The 14,460-nt window shown below is 42.8% G+C and overlaps 1 protein-coding gene across 1 annotated transcript; it reads right to left on the bottom strand.

The window, feature by feature from the left end:
- Positions 1 to 8,838: 8,838 nt before the first annotated feature.
- On the bottom strand, positions 8,839 to 10,013 carry LOC109374533 (protein ARMCX6-like; the record flags this gene model as incomplete). The annotated part of the gene is made up of 1 exon (XM_019629203.1): positions 8,839 to 10,013. A coding segment is annotated over one exon (573 nt), but the record flags the coding sequence as incomplete, so codon positions are not given.
- Positions 10,014 to 14,460: the final 4,447 nt, after the last annotated feature.

The following is a 14,460-nucleotide window of genomic DNA, read 5'->3' on the forward strand; positions in this document are numbered from 1 at the left end:
ACAGTCTCTCCCCTTTCTGGAATTTGGTTTTGTCTAGTGGCTGACTTGAGAATGCAGAATTGCAGCTAGAGAATTTCTGGAAAATTAATAGAACAGACTGTCCAGCATAAAACCAATTTACCAATTCGTGGAGATGCTTTACATGAAGGAGTTAAAGCCCAGTATACTGCCAGGCTTGGTTTGAACAGAGCCTCTAGTCAGGCCCAGAAAGGCAAACAAATCCATGTTCTCTGCCAGCCTTCCTGAGGTTTCTTACTAGACAGCACAGGGGCCAAAGGAACACACAACAAAATTTCTTTCTGTCCTGGCAACTGAGTTCGTGCCTGTTAAGAGAAAAATGGGTGACACAAAAGATGCTTAAATTACATGCATTGCATCTTTAGTTGAAGTGGTTTTTCATGATTAATTTTCTTAGTGTGCATCACACTCCATTGTATTTTCCATGTCCTTTGCCTGTCTTCCCCATTACATGATAAGCTCTGTGAACACAAGGATGGTGCCTGTTTTGTTTACTATTGAATATCCATCTGTCTCTCAAATAATTAGTGCTCAGTGCCTATTCAATTTGATTGCCAAGCGTTTAAGCTGCTATTCTGGTTCTGGAGAAGAGTTTGTGCTTATCTATATATTTTTGAAATATCTTCAATAGATTGCATTATGTTTACAAAGCGGAATTTGCTTTTAAATGTGTTAAACAAACAATATTTACAATATTGTATTAATGTAAAAAATGCAGATGCATGGAAAAGACCAGAGTGTTATACACTCCATATCTTGAGGTCTTGTTCTCAGGTCTCTTCTCTTTCCAGGAACCTCATCCACTGCTGTGGCTTCAATTATCACCTATATATTAATGACTCACAAGTCCATAGATCCTTAGTTAAAGATTAATTGGATGCCTACAGATTGCATATCCCACAGATATTTCATGTTCAACATATTTGAAATTGGAGTAATCATCCCCCAGTCCTATACCAAAATCATTCCCCCTCCTGTCTTTCTTGTCTCGGTGAACAAACTAGCATCCACCCAGTTGCACCTGCCGGAAACCTATAATTATTGACTCCTTTCTTCTCCCTCAACCTATATTATTAGCTTGTCTCTAAGTTCCATTGATTCCACTTTATTAATGTTTTTATACATGTTAATATTGATCAGAACAATACATTCACATAATAGCAAAGCAATTAGTACAGAGTTTATCATGAAAACAAATAATTTTCCTTCCTGCTCTTCCCTAAATTCAATACCACTCTCTAGAGTCCAGAGACAACATTTTTTAACTTTTCTCATTTTAGCTACTTCTGATGCAGTTGTTCTCAATGAAGAGTGATTTTTTCTCCCCCAGGGGACATCTGTCAGTGTCTGGAGACATTTTTGGTTGTCACAGCTGAGGACACAGGCACTACTAGCATTGTGTGGGCAGAGGCCTGGAATTGTACAATACACAAAACAGTTCCCAGTACAAAATGTTAATAGTGTCAAGACTAACGACTGTTCTTGTGGGTACCTTCAAAATACCGAAAAAATATACTTTTACCCCTAATGACTTTCTGATGTGAAAATGGGACACTTGGCTCATTTATCTTGCATTTTTTCCTGTCCCTCTCATATTCCCAATGTTTATAGTGTTATTATTACTTTAGTTTAATCATTCTCTCAACAATTATTTATTGAGCACCATTGTGTGCTAGGCCGTATTCAAAGCATTTAGAATTTGGTAGCAAGCAAGACAGATAACCTTTATTAAGCTTGCTTTCTTGTGGAGGTAATAGAGCATAAAATCTATTAAAATAAATAAAGTAGCTACATTTAACTTTAAATGATATACATAAACTTTTATTTTGTTTCATAAACCTCCACCAGGATTTGTTCACATCTCACATTATAAACTAAGGAAATCATCTCTACTCTCCTTTCTTCTTTTATCATCTTCTTCTATATCCCACATTCTGGCGGCTATATTTTATTAAGTCTCATGCTTATTTGAACTCTCATCCCCATGGGTGATATGTGAATAATTTTCTAAAACTACGAAAAACAGATTCGAGTGTTAGGGTACTATTCGGCTCACAATGAGCAGCTTTTATAGATTCATAATCACCTAAATACTGTTCATGATTTTCAATGTATAGAGTTAAAGCAGGAAGCTTTAATGGGAGACTTGGTTGTTATAGAAGATAATGTAAAAATAAACTGGAACTTACTATAGAGATTAGATAGATAGATAGATAGATAGATAGATAGATAGATAGATGCACAGAGATAGATGGTTATATAAAGCAGAAACCTCAGCAGCATTGTCTCCATTAAAAGGGCAATCTCCCCTTGCCTTCAAGATCCCATGAAAGCACCCCACTGATGATACCACCTGACTCCCTCAGGTGCTTTCACAAGTTCAGTCTAGGTCTTTCTTGGGATGTGGGATGGTTACCTTTATATTCATTTGGCCACTTCAGACTGTTCTGGAAGCCATGTAGCCATGGTTTACTTATATACTGTCTTCTGGTATGGTAGAGCTAGGTGTAAGTTATAAATAAATTTTATAGCTTAAAATTGGGTACAAATTCATCTTACTCTGCAAATATTTACTTAGTAACTTAGGATCCAGTTCAAGCCTGTCCTATCCTACATGGCTTGGTCAGATCCCAAAGACAGCTGGGATTAGTTTATGATTCAATCTAGCCTGTTACAGTTGCTTTGAAATGTTCTGGAATCCAAAGTCAAGGCTCTTGATTCACTAAAGGAATACTGTTCATAGATTCAAGGCTCAATAGATAATTTTTCCTTACACACCATCAGGTGCTGAACTCTATACATGAATTTCCTACGTATTTGGAACAAATACATATTTTTTGTTTTATTTTGTATGTTTGTTTCCTATTGCCACATAACAAACCACTCCAAAACTAAGTATCTTAAAACAGCCATCTTATTCGCTTATTGTTTTGTGGATCAGGAATTTGCACAGGGATTATCTGATTGGTTCTTCTGCTAGTCTTGCTTGAAGTCACTTATGTGGCTGGAGTCAGCTGGCAGATCAGCTGTGGGCTGATTTTCCTGCAGCTCGGGTTGCCAGATATAGGGAATAAAAATACAAGACGTCTAGTTAAATTTGAATTCCAGATAAATAATAATTGTTTTAGTATATTTCCCATGCAATATTTGAGACATACTTATACTGAAAAATGTTTTATGTTCACCTGAAATTCAAATTTAACTGGGAATCCTATATTTTATTTGATAGTTCTTTCTAGGAGTCCTCAGTTGGAACAGCTCATGTTTATTCTATATGGTCTCATCCTTCAGCAGGTTAGCCTGAGTTTCCATACATGGTGGCTTCAGAGTAGGAAGAGTACAAGCCCCACTGAAAATGCACTGTTCAAGCCTTTTCATGAGTCATGTTTACTAATGTTCAATTTGGCCAAAGCAAATCACACGGCCAGACCCAGAGTCAACGTGAGAGGTAACTACACAACGGTATGGATACAAGAAGCATGGTTCATTGGGAGTCATTACTATAATAGTTTCTTAGACATTCTTCTAATTGTCTCCTTCCCTTATTTGCCTCTAAGTTTTCTAACCTCTCAATTGATTTTACTAAGTCCCCTTTTGTTCATGAGTTCACCCTACCCTTAATTCTGTCATTTTTTTCCACTTTCGTCTGATCAACCAGGTCTGCTGTTTAGCTTTCATTTTAAAACTAACTTTAAATGCTTGCCCAAGTTGGTATCATGATTTTCTTGATTCCATATTTACCTCTGATGTGATTACTACCTTGTTTTCTTGGGGTACATTTTTAAATGACTTCTTAAGCAAGGTCCACAGGAGGTAAAATTTCTGAGTACTTTCAGTCCTGAAAACATTTTATTGTCACCACATACTTACTTGATAGTATGTTTAGAGGTAGAATACTAGAGGAAAAGCATATTTTCTAAGGATTTGAGAGCATTTATATATTGACATTTAGCATCCAGTACTATAAATAAGAAGTCTGATGCCAGTACGATTTGCAGATAACTTCTCCCCTACCTTCAAACAATTTTAGGATCACCTTTTAATCTTACTATTCAAAAATTTCTTGAGACTATGTCTAGGTGAGGATCCTTTTTTACTGAATATATTGGGCACAGACGCATGTTTCCTTTTCATTAAAAAAGAAATAAAGAGAAAAATAATGATGATGTATGTATAAATCATGTATAATTAATGACAAACATTAACACATTGTCATATTTGTTTAAAATACTTTTATTAATAGATAAAATTAAGCTACATATATTGTTAGAGTCACATTTTCCTACATCCCTTCCCAGAGGCAATTGATATTGTAAAATTAATGTGCATCTTTTAGTGCTCATTTTTAATTTTGCTATAAGTTTATCTAAAATAATACATAGTATTGTTTCATTTACTTAAAATTATATAAATGGTATTATATTGTATCTTTCTTCAAATTGCTTATTTCACTCAACATTAGGCTTCTGAGAACTGTCTAGACTGATATATGAAGATCTAGTTCACTCATTTTTACTGCTTTATAAATTCTGTATATAAATACATAACATGTTACTTATTCAAAAACCTACAGCAAACATTAACCTTTCATTAAGGTGAAACATCAATCATTAAAATAAAAACAAGACAAATATGCACTGCATCATTAATACTGTTGTTCTGGAGATCTTTGACAATGCAATGAGATAAGAAAAAGAAATGAGTTACAAAATATTGACTAGGAAGAGATAAAACTGTCATAATTTGTGAACTATGTATACTTAAAAAGTCAGACAGAAAAATGAAGCAAAACAATAAAATTAATAAGAAGGTTCAAAAAAGAAGCCTGACTATAGAATGATAATGTCACAACAATAACTTTTATACAAACCAGCAATAATTGTTTCCCATTAAATTATTTCGGAATGGGATATACCAGGGGAGCCAAAAAAAATGTATATAAGTGGACGTTTTGGTCAACATTGCCCTAGCAGTAGTTTGTCGTAATCAGAAGTGTCTGGATGCTGATGGCAAACACTTTGAGTACCTCTTGTAATTGCAGAAGTCAAATGTGACATGTATTCATCTTTTCTTATTGGAATATATTGAGTATTACAAATTTAATAGTTTTACTCTCTTGAAATGTGGATACATTTTGTTGGCACCCTCTGTGTGTGTGCACATGTGTGTGTGTACACACACACACACGTACACACACAGTGGAAAAAGCACAGGAAAGAGAAAAAGAAGTTTTTTATTGATTTTTCCCACTAAGCAAACTTTTCCCAATGAAAACCCAATATATAAACTGGTAAGCATAAAATGCTATGGCTTTTTCTTTGTATATCTTTACAAAGGTAATATATGATGTTAGAAAATGTAAAATTATATATGATAACATATAATACAATAACATATACAATATCAATAATATAGGCAACAAAGTGTGTTCAACTTGCTTTTCTCTCATACAAATAAAGTAACTTTGGTGGGGGGGAAACTAGTCCCCAGTTTCCCATGGTGCCAAATAAGCAGGGTGAGGGTTCCTAAGTTTCCTATGGGCCAGGATAAGCCCTGAGAAGGAACCTGGGGCAGAGGCCTTCTCGCAAGCGCCAACACACATCTCCCCGCCAACATAACCCGTGCCATAGGCCACCCGTGAGCTGAGGGTCCTGAGTAAGTAGAGGATCCTGAGACAAAAGGGTGTGTCCCAGGAGGGACTTCAACACCAGGAAGCCACAGGGGGGATGCTTGGCTAGGGGCATGAGGATCCCAGAATGTGCCACCCTGTAGCATGAGAACAGAGTGGTAAAAAGTGCTGGTTTATTTGGTGATCCATTTGGAAAAAGCAGTAAAGTTGGATCACACCTTCCACCTTGCACAAAGGTAAATTCCAAGTAGATACTCAAGGCAACCCTTTAAGCGGAAAGGTGTGAAAGAAGTAGGAACGCATATGGACACTCATTTTGTAATCGAGGAGTGGGGGACCCAGTCCTAAGCCACACACGGAAACAAGAGGCAATAAGGGAAAATGAGATTCAGGGTGAACAAGAGGCTAAGAGCAACGAGCAGAGGGAAGTGACAGAGTGTGAGGCGATGCACGCAGCATGGGTAGCAGACAGGGGCTTGTCCAGTCCTCTGCAGGACTGTGCTGGACTCTGGTACAGCACCCATCTATATCGTAGACCAATCAGTGGCCCCTAGAAGGGAGCAGGGAGCCATTCCTCCACACAGCCGTCAAACTCTTAGCCAAGTGGTGCTATGGCAGCTTCGAGGTTGACTTGGTGAGGGCTGTGCCTATCCGTGGGTGGCACTTCAGTGAGCGTGTTGTGGTTGAAACTGCTTTGACAGTGGCACATAGGGCCACGGTGAGGATGCAGAGTTTGAGACTGGAGGTATCAGCTGGGAAGCTGGATGTCGGCAACCTTGCCTGCACTCACGAGGGGAGGGTTGGATGTAAAACCACAGAATGCTCAGGAGAGTTAGCAGGCTGGGGAGGGCACGGGGAGTTAATGTGGTACCTACAGGCACCAAACGTAGATGTGATCATGAGATGAATAAAAAAATCCAAGGCCCTTTCTGGAACTAGAAGGCAGTCTGTGGCAGCAGGTCCAGACTTTCACAAGAGACAGCTTAGGCTGGGGCAGCCCCATTATGGCAGGGCACCTCCCCACAGAGCGAGACAAGCTCAAGCTTTGATGACAGTGTCAAATGTTTACCATTGGGAAACCCAGAAAGAATCTCTGTTGGCTGCAGCAGGCAGGTGGGCAAGTTTTGTGCTTGGTGGTCCCGTGCTGTTTCATTCTGAAGTCGGTGTGGGAGGGAGTACCGTAGTCTCTCATGCTGATGATAGCCTCTGAACATCTTAATCAGACCCTGACTGGCAGGCATGTTTCCGACTCCCCTCCACGTCCCTAGGCAGGATCCACTGGGAACTGTGCTCCTCCCCTGACACAGCAACCCACCAAGGAATGAAGGGCAGACCAGAGACCTGAGCTTCCACATACAGCGAGTGTTTCCAGGAGGGGAGTGCCAGCAAATGGAGAGGAAGCTCTTGTTTTGGGCCAAGAACACACCATGGAGACGTTTCAATACCAGCAGGCTTCCCTGTGACAGAGTGGCTCAGCAGAAGGCCTCTGAGGCCCTCCCTGCGTTAGGAGTCAGTTGTGTCCTGCAAGCACCAAGCGCTCACCTCAGAGATGGGGGACGACTGCCTGAGGCAGGACCCAGAGAGGAATTTGGCAGAGTGCAGGGGAACAAGGAGGCACGTGTTAATTTGGGACCCTGAGCCAGGAGGAAGGAGAAAACGCTCTGCCTTTGTGCTGAAATTAAAGACACTGAGCAGTAACGTGTCACGGAAGACAGCACGGGCCAAGCCGACTACATTGGGACAAGTAGATGCAGGAGCCATCTGCAGGGCAATCCTACGCAGAAAACTGACTGCCCAGCCCACATGCAGTTCACTTGGAAGAAAGGGATGGTGGTATTAGCAGCTTTTAGGAAATAAAACAGGGCCCCAAAGCCAGCAAAAAATCCCCAGGGGGGTGAACCTTGCTGAGGGTGTGGTGTCACAGCAACCTCACATCATATGCTGGCCGTCCAAGGCACCAGGACCTGGAAAGAGGTAGCGTCCCCTGAGAAGGCCCTGGGACCTGGTGGGCACCCATGCCCGCTTGACGGCCTGAAGTGTAGGGCAGAGGGTACAAGCAGGAGAGCTGTAACCGACCTGTAACCCAAACTCCTGGAGAAAGGAGAAACAATAAAATAAAGCTACGCTCTCTATTGAGGAGAGCAGTCAGGAGGCAGAGCACTCAGCGAGCACTGATGCCCGGGGCACAGTGGCCCAAAGCGGCATCCCAGGATACCAAGATAGGGCACCAGTCGCAGAAGCAGCTGTGCCCAAGGGAAGCTTCTTATCCACTTGTTGGCCGAGGCTTTGAGGAAGAGGACTCTTTCTTGACACATCCAAAACATGCAGCGAACCTGGCTTTCGTGATGCAGGAAAGGGTCTGAAACTATTGGGAGGAGGTGGCGGAATGAGTTGCCCGTTTCCATGGAAGGGTTCAGTGGGCAAGGCTGGGCTCTTTCTTTCCTCCAAGGGGTGACGGGAGCTTGGTTGGAGGGGAGAATAGATGGAACAGTCACAGCCATTTCAAGCACCCTTAGCGTCTGCCTTACGACCCCCATGGGCAGTTCATCGGGGCTTCCCTTCCTGGATCCCACCGAAGGTACCAGGGACAGGGCAGAAGGGAGGCTCCCCCAGTGGAATCAGGGGCCAACCAACCCTTCTCACTCTGCCAGGAATTTGGTCTTGGGATCCCAAGGAAGAGAGGTGTATGGAAGTAGGTTTAACGGCTGCTTCCCAGAAGAGAGAACTACATGAAATAGGCACTCAGCAAGTGGCAACCATTATTGTTATCATCGGGCATTAAAAGTGCAGGATGGCTTGGCCAGTGGCCCCCAAGGATGTGTAGACAAACCCGAGGATGCTGACTTGCCTCTGCATGCCAGCAGTCAAGGAAAGACACCTTCATCGAGGGACTTCTTGTGCCAGGTGACAGGCACTGTGCTGCCTGCTGCACAGGTGTTGTCTCTTTTAGTCCTCCCAACATTCCATCCTAATTCCACCAAAATCCCTTCCACACCCCCCGCCTACCCCCAGTCCCCAACCCCTTCTTGATGTTTATCCTGAGCAGTGCAGCCCATCTCCACCCCTGCCTCCTGTGAGCACCGATAAGCGTGCGTTTGTCAGGGAGCAAACGCCCCAGTTAGTTAGCGTTTATTGTGTAGTTTTGCCTTTCTCTTCATGCAGACTGTAAAGTCGACGACAAGTACCATGTCTCGTTTTTGCCAATCAAAGCACAAAAGTTTATTGATAATACATACAAATGTAGGCGGGTGAATGAGGTTAAGTCAGTACAGCACATAGAAGGGTAGTGTACTTTTTTGATGAACAGGGTCACCATTCATCAGCTCATGTAGAGGAAAGAGTAAGTGAAAAAGAATTCAACCTATGCAGCAACAAATGAATTTTCAGCACAAGCGCCCATACATGTTTGTCTCCACAAAATGGTCCAGCTTAGACAGGGAGACCACCACAGGCAAGGCATCCTTCACGATGCTATAATATGAAGTTCTTTGTCCACAGCTGGCAGTTGAAATGAGCCCTTGACCACAGGAAGAAGTAAGGGAGTAATTTACAATGTGCATTGCCTGCAGACTGCAAAACCAAGAAGTTACTCAAAGCTCTGTGGGAACCCCTGCCAGGCCAGTAAGAGTGTGGTCCTTTTTTAGCAAGTGTAACTTTCACCTCATGATGTGGTGATTGGCTAAGGCTGGATCTCCTATAGCACCCACTGCAGAGTCTTTGAAGGAGAGCACAAGTGTGTGTTCACCAAACGAGTTTTAGGTACACTCAGTCCCATTCTGTCTGGGATGACCATTTAAGAGGCCAGGGTGTCCAGGGGGACCTGTCTATTTCTGTTCCTGATAAAGAGGGACACGAATGAGAGCAGCATTTGGGCATCCGGCAATTCCCCTGTCAAGACTGGCTTTTCAGACAAACCCATCGACGGTCGCAAAAGCTGAACCTCAGCACAGCCACTTCCCTCTGATATCGAGGGAAATAACTTCAAGTCTGAAACGGACTTGGCAAGCATGTTATTAATAACTGTCATGCTTATTAACAAATTTAATCCGGCCTGCTGCAGAAATGAGTTGCAGCAATGTGACACAGTCTCCCGACACACTTCACTGACATACATCTTAATCTGGCCCTGCTTTGCCACACTGGCATTTACCTTATCCAGGGCACATAAAGCCTTCTCCTTAACAGCGGGGTCACGAATGGGGATTGTGTTTCCGACAATGGAGTCGCTGGCCAAATGACGATTGATATCGTGGCTAAATGAAAAACCAGCATCCTTGGGCTGAGCAAACAACAATTTTCCCTGAATGAAAGGACACTTGGAGAGGCCAAGAACAGAAATCACATTTTGAATATTACAAGCATCACACAAAAGTCAGCATTTTAATTAGGGAAAATGTGTTTTGGGGGGGACCATGTTCTTTTGGGTGTCCTTACTGCCTATGCTTCATGTCATCCTCATCCCCAGGACTTGGCTTTTCCTGGATCTTTGACTAAATTCCAGAGCCCTTACCTGTCCTTTCTCCTGTCTGAAGTTCCATCCTTCTCACTTCTTTTCTTACTGTGTGTGTACCCCTCGCTGATTAGTGAGTGAACACTAGCAACTTCTGGCCTTGACCTCCAGACATGCTTTCACTAAACAAATAACTTGAGCATATTCAAATATTTGACAAATCACAAAATGTTCCCACTCTTGAAAAAGCTATCCAGTTTTGATGTTTTTGGAAGGAAATTTTGGGACTGTGTTTTCTTGGACATGAACTGCACTGCTATCTGACATGGTTCTAAGGGTAATGCAAACATATAGAGCTTTGATCTGAGTCCACAGACAGACATGTCAAAACTCAGGATGCAAGGGTATCAGTATCTCTCTCTCCTGATTTAGGGTCTTAATTTTCAAATGTTTCTCCTGTGGCTTTCACCTCCCTTAAGCTTGTTCCCACTGTTTCCTTAGAGGTACAACATTTGAGTTTTCCAGCACCAAAGTAAGAGGAGAGGAGAACAGCAGCTGCCCGAGAAAGAAGCTGATTTGCTTCTAAATCCTGTATTCTGACTCAAACGTCCCTTTCTCCAACCCTTGTCTCCAGGATATCACTATGTGTGGAGCAATCCCTTCCTTCCTTGCCTAGATCTATGTCTACAGGTAGACAGACAAGAGAGAATGCAGATTGTTATATGTACATAAGTGCCCTCTCTCCAAAATGAGTAATCTAGTTTTCAAATATCCCCCATTTAGGCTTCAAGAATACCTTCCACCCTGCCCTCCAGCCACTTTCACCACCCTTTCGCTCCTCCCCAAATGCCCACCTTTTCCATTCCCCTGCCCTCATCTACTCTCTGGGCTTCACACTCTCCCCCCAAAAATCCACTTTTCTGCTCTACCCCTAATTTCTGCCCCATAAATATTGAAGCTGCTTCCCCAGAACCAAAAATTGTTGAGATAGGAGTAGAAAAGCAGGTAATGGTTTCATGTTTGCTTCTACCACCCCCTTGTGACAGGTTCAGGTCCCACATTTCCTGGAAGAAATGTTCACTTCAGTTTCCACTAGAAATCCTGTAAGTGGTCTTCCTCTTTCTTTCCCTTGAGTTGTGCCTCCCCCTATAGATAGCAAGCAATCCAACAAGTAAGGGTTGGTGAACATTTAGTGCTCGGTAGTAGGTCACAGTTCTCTTTTATTGATTCAGGACTCTCAAAAATTCTCACCTCTCACTCCCAGATCCCAGCCTCAGCTCTCTCCCTATCCCACGCACCATTTAGAAAACTAAAATGAGCTGGTGGGTAGCCTGGGGATGTAGGGAAAGCTGATTCTGCCCCCTTCAGGTCTCTGTCCCCAACCCCACCCTGACCACCCTGAGAGCAATGTTCACTACCAAACCAACTTCCACACAACCAGAGTAGTTTCTTCCTTTTTCACTCGACTACAAACACATCTCTTTAAGGTCAATAAGGACCAATAGGGGCCAAAAAGACCAACTGTCCACAATTTGTGGTCAACTGAGATACATGTCACCAATGAGCCATGGTCCCCAAGTTTCCCTCCCACTAGCCATGACACAAGAGTGTGCCAGCCTCTCTCCCTTCTCCCTAGCACACCAGATTTATCACACATTTTCTTCTATGCCAATGCTAGAAACCAAAAGAAAATGCATTTTCATTTTGCCAAAACTTGCCTTCCTCTAATTTCCAGGGAATTTATCTTCTCCTGGAGCAACTATTTCTATTTCTATTTCTTTGACTTCTCCTAGAACAAAAGGAAACAGCCTATCTCTTTAATTCCACTCCTTTCAGCTACTAATATTCATCATCTTTCTTGAACCCATGAGAAAACAGATTTCATGAAATAAAGCTTGGAGAGAGAGAGAGAGAGAGAGAGAGAGAGAGAGAGAGAGAGAGAGAGAGATTTAAAATATTTATTTATTGTCTCTGCTCATTGTTCTTGGAATACTGACTTAAAAGAAAGATTTGGGATCTTCAGTCAAGATGGAAGAGTAGGTCAACACTGTGCTTGCCTCCTTTCATGACCAAATCAAAAGTACAACTAAACTACAGAACAACCATTATTGAGAATAGCCTGATGATTAGCTGAACCTACAATGAAGGAAACACAGAAGAAGCCACTAAGTCTGGAAAGAGGGGTGAAGATGCAGAATGTGCTGGTCCCATACTTGGGTGTGGCGGTTAAAAATTGGGAGGGATATCTCAGCTGCAGGGGTCTCCCCAACCCAGGGTTCCAGTGCTGGGAGGAGAAGTCCCCACAATCTGTGCTGGCAATTCAAACCAGCAGAAATTGTGGCTGAGTGAGATGGAGGCTGCTGGAATCCCAGGCATTCATCTTAAAGGGCCCTGCACACAGATCTACTCACTGACAGACTCACTTGCTTTCAGCTCCAGCATTGGGACAGCAGCTCAAAAGGCATCATGGATATATAGGGAAGAACTGAATTGTCTGGCTGCAGGGCAAGGGTTAGAGGGGCAGCTTTCTCCCAGGCAGAATCCATTATTTCTTGGTTGAGCCCTCACCCTCCTGGCCCGCAGACCCAGGCAGCCACCATATCTGAGTCTCCATCAACCTGGATAACACTCCGTCCTCTCCTGGTGATTGCCTGAGACCCTGCCCCATCCAACGTGCAGGCCCACCCAAGCCGCTTTCAGTGGCTTTTCCATACAAACAGCCTGTCTTGGTTCATGCTACAGACTTTCCTAAAATCTCACAAAGGCTAACGAAACCCAAACAAGCAGGATCTGGCCTTAGCATGCCCCATAACTTGTGCTGAGCAGCCCCAAGCCTGACATTAGTGGCAGCCAGCCTCAGTTGGCTGCTTGGCTTCTCCCAGGCATCTCAAAGCCCAGTGCAGGAGTCCGGCATCTGAGGATTGCATTGTAGCTCATGCCAGGTGGCTCCAGGCAGAGCACAGACTGTGATTGAACTGGTTCTGCAGTGGAACCTCTCCCAGGAGGCTCCTGGTCTGGCATGTGGGGTTTCTGACCAAGCCAGAGCACCACTTCAACTGCCTGCACGGGCACACCCAAAGGGCAGACTGGGCAGGCACCAGAGTCCTGCTAAAACGAAATCTGCTTCATAGGACCAGCCCCTGCACAACAACAGGTCCTCCACTGTCATCACAGCCATGCCTCACAACCAATCATCCCAAAGTTCAATCCCTCCCATTGACATGCAAACAACCATCAAGGCTAAGCTACAATAAGAGGATACACACAACCCACACAAGGAACACACATGGAGCACCTGGCTCAGGTAACCAGGGAGACCTGCCACTGGGCCCCCTAGGACACCTACTACATAAGGCCACTCTATTATGACTGGGGGGCATAGCAGCCCTACCTAATACATAGAAACAAACACATAGAGGGAGCCAAAATGGGGAGACAGACAAACATGTCCCAAATGAAAGAGTAGAACAAAGCTCCAGAAAAAATAAATAAATAAAATAAAATAAATGGAGACAAGGAATCAACCAGACACAGAGTTCCAAACACTGACTATAAGGATGCTCAATGACATCAGGGAAAACTTTAGCAAAGAGATAGAAAACATAAAAGAGAATCCGTTAGAAATAAAGACTATAATAACAGAAATGAAGAATACATTACAGAGAATCAACACTAGATTAGATGAAGCAGCAGATCAAATGAGCAATTTAGAAGATAAGGTAGCAGAAAACACCCAATCAAGACAGTAAAAAAGAATATATTCAAAAAATTGAGGCGAGTTTAAGGGGCCTCTGGGACAACATCAAGCGTACCAACATTCGCATTGTAGGGGCACTAGGAGAAGACAGAGAGCAAGGAATTGGAAACCTATTTGAAGAAATAATGACAAAAAAACTTCCTTAACTTGGCAAAGGAAATAGATATACAAGCCCAGGAAGCACAGAGAGTCCAAAACAAGATGAACCCAAAGAGGCCCACATCAAGACGCATCATAATTAAAACGCCAAAGATTAAAGACAAAGAGAGAATCTTAAAAGCAGAAAGAGAAAAGCAATTAGTTACCTCCAAGAGAGCTCTCATAAGACTATCAGCTGATTTCTTAACAGAAATTTTGCAGGCCAGATGGGATTGGCAGGAAATATTTAACGTGATGAAAAGCAAGGACCTACAACCAAGATTACTCTACCCAGCAAACCTACAATTTAGAATCCAAAGACAGATAAGGAGCTTCCCAGACAAGAAAAAAAAAACTAAAGGAGTTCATCACCACCAAAGCAGTATTACAAGGAATCTTAGAGGGACTACTTTAAGATGAAAACACAATCAGAAATATGAATAATAAAATGGCAATAACTACATATCT

The sequence above is a fragment of the Hipposideros armiger genome, unplaced genomic scaffold, assembly GCF_001890085.2.
Source record: "Hipposideros armiger isolate ML-2016 unplaced genomic scaffold, ASM189008v1 scaffold_831, whole genome shotgun sequence".
Taxonomy (NCBI): Eukaryota; Metazoa; Chordata; class Mammalia; order Chiroptera; family Hipposideridae; genus Hipposideros; species Hipposideros armiger.